This window comes from Otolemur garnettii, unplaced genomic scaffold, assembly GCF_000181295.1.
Source record: "Otolemur garnettii isolate 467f Iridium unplaced genomic scaffold, OtoGar3 scaffold00057, whole genome shotgun sequence".
NCBI lineage: Eukaryota > Metazoa > Chordata > Mammalia > Primates > Galagidae > Otolemur > Otolemur garnettii.
In genome coordinates, this window is record NW_003852452.1 from 1,896,822 (window position 1) to 1,902,609 (window position 5,788).

Here is a 5,788-nt window from a genome sequence, read left to right on the forward strand (position 1 = left end):
GTAAGATATAAAATATTGTTAAATATTTGAAGACTAGGAGACCTTGGAGATAATTTAATGTCTAAATGAAATTCTCTAAGGAGATGATTTAATTATCTAAGGCCCAGAAAGGTGACTTGCCCAAGGTCACATTTGGCTAATCAGTAGTAGAGCTCAATAGGAGATAGAATATTCTCAACTCTAATTCCATTCCCTTTCCATTATCCCATTTCTCTAGACTGGAACCTCCAAGTCGGTAATCACTGGGTTTGTTTTTATTCATCACTGTATCCCAAACACTACATTATCTGACATAGTAGCTGAATAAAACATTGTTGTATGGAGAAGTGAATGATATGTCTTTGATATCCTTCCCTTTTTTTGTTACCATCCACATTTCACAAACTATACTCTTGTGAACTTAAATAAATTATGTTTTCAAATATTTTTTAATTAGAATTCAAACGCTCTTTAGTCAGGTCTTGGAAAAAATTTCTATCAATTATATTCTTACTGCATCAAATTCTTGTGCATAGAGGAATTCATTCTCTACATTTTAATGAATTTAATAAATAAGGAAGATTCTGAGGATGGTGAATGTTCTTTACCAGAGTTGGCCTGGGTTAGATCTTCATTAAGAAATCGATTTAATCTTTATTAAGACAATGACCACAATGTTCCATTAATTTACGTTGGGTAAATACAACCCCCATTGCTTATACTGCACCATAATCCCCAAACCCATGCCCACAGTACAAAACAGGTACACGCAGCTCTCATGTTAGTGAAGAGTACCATAAAGATGCAATTGCCTGCCTTTCCAACTACTAATGGTGGGAGAGAGGGTCTCTAAGTGCCAGAGAGAAAGTACAATAAACATGTATCAATTTCTCAAGTCGGCTTGCTGTGCTCTCCACAGGAGACAGTAAAAATTATTATGGGAAAGTTCATGCAGAGTTCTGGAACTGCTCTCACAATCTGACACCAGTAAGGTCAATAACATTTCCTTAAAAACATACTGTCTTAAGTTTTCCCTTCTGTTGGGAACTTAATTAAAGTAATGAAAATGTCATGTTTTTGAGTAACCTCTTCTTTCCAAATAAACATGGTTTTATCTTATAGGTTAACTTTCAAAAAGCTAGATGCCAAGACTACACAGTTTGGCAAATGACTATTGTGTATTCAAGTTAGAAGGCCAATAAATGATTATCTTTCCTAGTGTTCTCTTGAAGGAGTTCAGATTTCGAGGAAGCAAATGTCTAAAACTATAGATACTCCTTTTTGTGAATTAAAAACAATATGAACTCCCTATTGTTTCATTAACAATGTCATTCTTTCATTCAGTTGTTGTTTATTTGTCAGAAATCACACTGCCTCTGGGACTGGATATTTTTAGTACACGTTTTGTTCTTTATGTAAGTGGCTAAAACTGGCACTGCATCGAGGTAACATGAAATAGTGTCTTCAAGCACAAAGAAAATTATGTTATATAAATTAAAGAAATATGCTTTCCCAGCAGCATTAACATGGAGGAATTGCCTTCTCCTCCATGGTGCCCAGGGCTCTTAACCTGACAGCCTCTGCAATCCACTTATCCATTTCCTGAAGTTTGATGACATCCTGCACAAGAATGACCACAAGGAAAGATTGTGGTTAAAGTGATCTGTACTCATCAGTGATGAGAAGACTAAAAATATACACACATTAAGTAGAATATTTTGGAGTGTTCACACAGAACAGAATTTGTTATAAAGTTTCATCCTCTTGCACCCCGTACAAAATCATTAGATTTTGAAATTTCCTAGTGACTTTTAGGGGATTATTTTAGATAGAAGGAGATTTAACACTAGAATTATGTGATTATAGCATTAAATGTAGATAGAGATAGGTATAATTAATTGCTTATATAGAAACAATAAATGTACTGTGTAGAAAACATACCTAGACCTCCCGGTAGAGATTTGACCATATTTTTTAGCTGAGCAATTTCTAGCGCCTCCCAGAGTCTGTCATCTGTGCATTTACACTCCGGATCTAAATTAAATCTGTAGTAGAAAAAGATCAGTATTAGTCAATAAGTAGAGAAAGACTCATGTATATTTGCCCATTGCTTTTCTTTCTTTAAAATGTGAGTTCTATTTGTTTTGGTTCCTGCTGTATATTCAGCACCTAGAACAGTGCCCAGGACAGAGCAAGCAGTGGATTCGTGCTTGATGGATGAACGAGCGAACGAATCCACGACCTTACTGTTCCCAGAGATGGTTTTGATGCGTCGTTTGGTAAGCTTACATTCATAATATGATGTGATTAACTTTGGTACAGGGCTACATCCACTCCCTGTTGTGCTTCCTATAACCCAGGCTAGTGTTTAGCAACAAATGATGCTGAACAAGACATCGGTTAGACAAGCCATGCTGCACTAACCACAATAGTAGCGTTCATAATAAATATACTCAGAGATGTAAATTCACCGTGGTGTTGCTAATTAACCTGACATATTTAGAACTTTTAGTTAAGGTAATTTGACAGCTAAATATTGAGAAATCTTATGTGCATTTTCTTTGCAAGACAAAGAGTACCTAGTAAGAGAAGGTGGTGGCACTTCTTTTTTTGTTGTTGTTGTTTTGTTTCGTTTTTTGGCCAGGGTGGGCTTTGAACCCACCACCTCTGGTATAGGGGGCTGGTGCCCTACTCCTTTGAGCCACAGGCACTGCTCATTTAATTATAAAGATTATATAATTAATCATTATATATTAATCTTTAATTATAAAGATTATATAATTAATCTTTATAATTAAATGAATGGACAAAGAGAACAAGAAGAATGGAAGATGGATGAAATGAGAGACATGATCTGCTGGACGGTGCCCAGGTGGACTTTGGAATCAGACAAAATTCAGATGCCACTGCAGTTCTACCACTTACTAGGCATATGAACTTGGGTAAGTGACGGCTTCTTTGCATTTCAAAACCCTTATCTGTAAAATGAGGATAATAATATGCATTCTAGGGCCATGCTTTGAGAATTTAATCAGACAACATATTTAAAGCACCTTCCAGATGGCGGACATTCCCATTTGTGTGTGAGGGGGTGGGGGTGGGGGTGGGGACTCCAAATCAGGCACAGAGCGACTGTAGCGGTTTATTCAAAGCAATTTTGGCTAAAGGTAAAAGGTGGGGAAGAGGATAAAGAAAAAGGTTAACCAAAGTCAGAATATCTGTCCAGGGTATCTGTAGGGTAGGACAATGTCTGCCAAGAGCCACTGCTCCCAAGTACAGAGGAAATATCAGCTTCTATAGAATCAGTGAGAAAGAAAAGATCTGCAGACGAAAGGGGACTGGCTGCTTCTATAGGTCAACTTAGCAACTTCAGGGTTTTCCAGCCTAAAATCATAAATGCAGTATTTGATCTTATTGTCTTGACAATGTTATTTCACAAATACATGAAAAAGAGCTCTTCTCCATGAGCCACAGGGTAAATCCTGAGGCGAACGGACTTCTGCTGAACATGTCACCTACCTAATGGAACCACTGAACAGGATCGGATCCTGCAGAATAATGGAAAGTCTAGAACGGAGTGTGTGCAGCGGTAGCTTACAAATGTCTATCCCATCAATGACAATCTTTCCTGTTATGGAAAAACAAAAATTACAGGCATATGAAAAAATCACAAGCAAAGTAATCTGTTTACAAGTTGAAAGTTCTTTTTAAGTTTTAGTGTTGAAATCAGAAAATGAAGCTTTCCTCTTATTGTATTAAACGCATCATGATGTGTCTCTAAGAAGATAAACCTTTGGGTAATAGTTTGTCTTGTATATTTCCCCTAAAGGCATTTTCAAGTTTTATTCAGTTCATGTGGTCCTACAAACCAAAATACTTTTATGGCCTATGGTCCTCTCCCTTCTGGTGTTCCTTTATTCTCCTTTTCTGCTTATTCTTCTAAATATAGGATCTATAAGAATCTGACATTCTGCATACATAGACTTATCTTTTTAATTGTCTCACCCCCAACTAGAATATATGCCCCTGGAAAACAAGGAGTTTTGTCTGTCATTTATGTCCATATTGATTGACTAGTACAATTCATTGCAAATAGGAAAGTAAATTCTATGATATAGATATCAAATTTTAATAAATTTCCCCATACTCTATGTAGACTTTCAGAGACTTGTGCAATCTTCATATTCTTTCCTCAAGCTGACAGATTCATTTTATCATGGCACTTTGGGGCAAAGACAACATCACTCTGTGAGGTGACTATGCCAGTCCAGGCTAGGAATGATCCGCCAGTCCTTTCACCAAGTTGATACAGATTCAAGAGCAACTAAGAGGGATCAGCTTAAACAGTACCTTTCAGGAACAATAAATTACTTACTAAAATCTTAATCATCTAATGCTATTAAAAAGAAAATAGTAGTTCACATGGGGCTTAAAATCATGTTCCTGGGCTCATGAGGATCAGGGTAACCTAACGTGATCAGTCATAAGCACAGTTTTTTAATGAAAAATATCAGTGAATTGATTTTGGATCATTTAATTACCTTGTAGTGCAAATCCCACTGAAAGTCTTTAAAGTATCTGTGCATTATTACTAGCCATGGAAAAAGCAAGCTGCTAACCCAGCCACAGAGAGTTATTCCATTCCTGAATCTAAATCTCCCCTTCCAAATTACAATTATTAGGGTTCAATTTTGTTGTCCATAAATTGACCTCTTTATGTCACAGAACTGTTATGTACAGTAAATTCAATAATGTACTATTTAATAAACTATCAAGTACAATAAATATGCAAAGTACAATAACCATCATCATAATCATGATGGATAGTAACATTTAGTACTTCCTTGAGCTGGGGTTAAATTCATTGCTAGTTTCCCTTTCATGCAAGATTGCTTCTGTGCTGGCCTATTTATAGGCCACTGGACAGACTAAATAATGTGATATATTTTTTCTAAGATAGATTACATTATTTCTATATGCTTGTGAATTAAATTATAAATAATTTAGGGAACGAACAAATGTTTTTGTATATTGTTATCATGAACTTAGCACTTTAAAGCTAAAGATTGCCTCTTGAAAATGTTCAATGCCATTAAACAATGTTATCAAGAAGGTCATGGTAAAAGTTATGCACCAAAATAAAAAATGCAGATTTCTAAGCTTGAAGGAAGCCAAGTAGTCTTCCTCTGCTTTCCTTCCTCTTGAAAGGCTACCACCATCTATTGCTATTCAAAGTGGGTGGCCCTGTTTTCATTCGATGAGTTTATTAGAACTCTTTACCAATAATCTCTAGATATAAGTTTAGGAATAATCATTTTATTCCCCCATTCTACCTTGTTTCTTTACTTCTGAGCTGTTTATTTGGGTTATCTGCTTCAAACCATGTGTAGAACACAAGGTCCTTATAAATATTTGGTTTTTATTTCTTGCAAAATTAGGTAAATTGAGTTTTTAAAAGGAAAGCAACACATGATGAATTAAAAAATTTAGTTAGCCACTCACCATCAAATATATCAACCATTCTGAAGAAAGCCAGAGATAAAGATGACTTCCCACTGCCAGTGCGACCACATATGCCCACCTAAAAAAGCAACTGTCACTCAGAGAGAAGACGACTCAAACAAAGGACAGCAAGTGGGCAAAAGTATTTTTCACTTAAGCAAGTGAAACTATTTAAATGATTACATTACAACCATTATTTTTTTTCTTACATCTTCCTTTTGAATTATGAATATTAAGATAAAAACATGAAGTCATCACCAAATCTTTAATGATTCTATTCTAATCCTTATATTTTCATGAGGTTGTG

General features: G+C 35.7%; 1 protein-coding gene across 1 annotated transcript in view; it reads right to left on the bottom strand.

Annotated features, from left to right (window-relative positions):
• Positions 1-5,788, bottom strand: part of ABCC9 (ATP binding cassette subfamily C member 9) — a 126,471-nt gene that overhangs the window by 8,453 nt on the left and 112,230 nt on the right. The window contains exons 34-37 of the mRNA XM_023514704.1: positions 5,482-5,560; positions 3,499-3,607; positions 1,921-2,024; positions 494-528 (exon numbers count right to left, since the gene is read on the bottom strand). Of these exons, the coding sequence (XP_023370472.1) occupies positions 494-528; positions 1,921-2,024; positions 3,499-3,607; positions 5,482-5,560 (327 nt within the window). The remainder of the gene's footprint in view (positions 1-493; positions 529-1,920; positions 2,025-3,498; positions 3,608-5,481; positions 5,561-5,788) is intronic.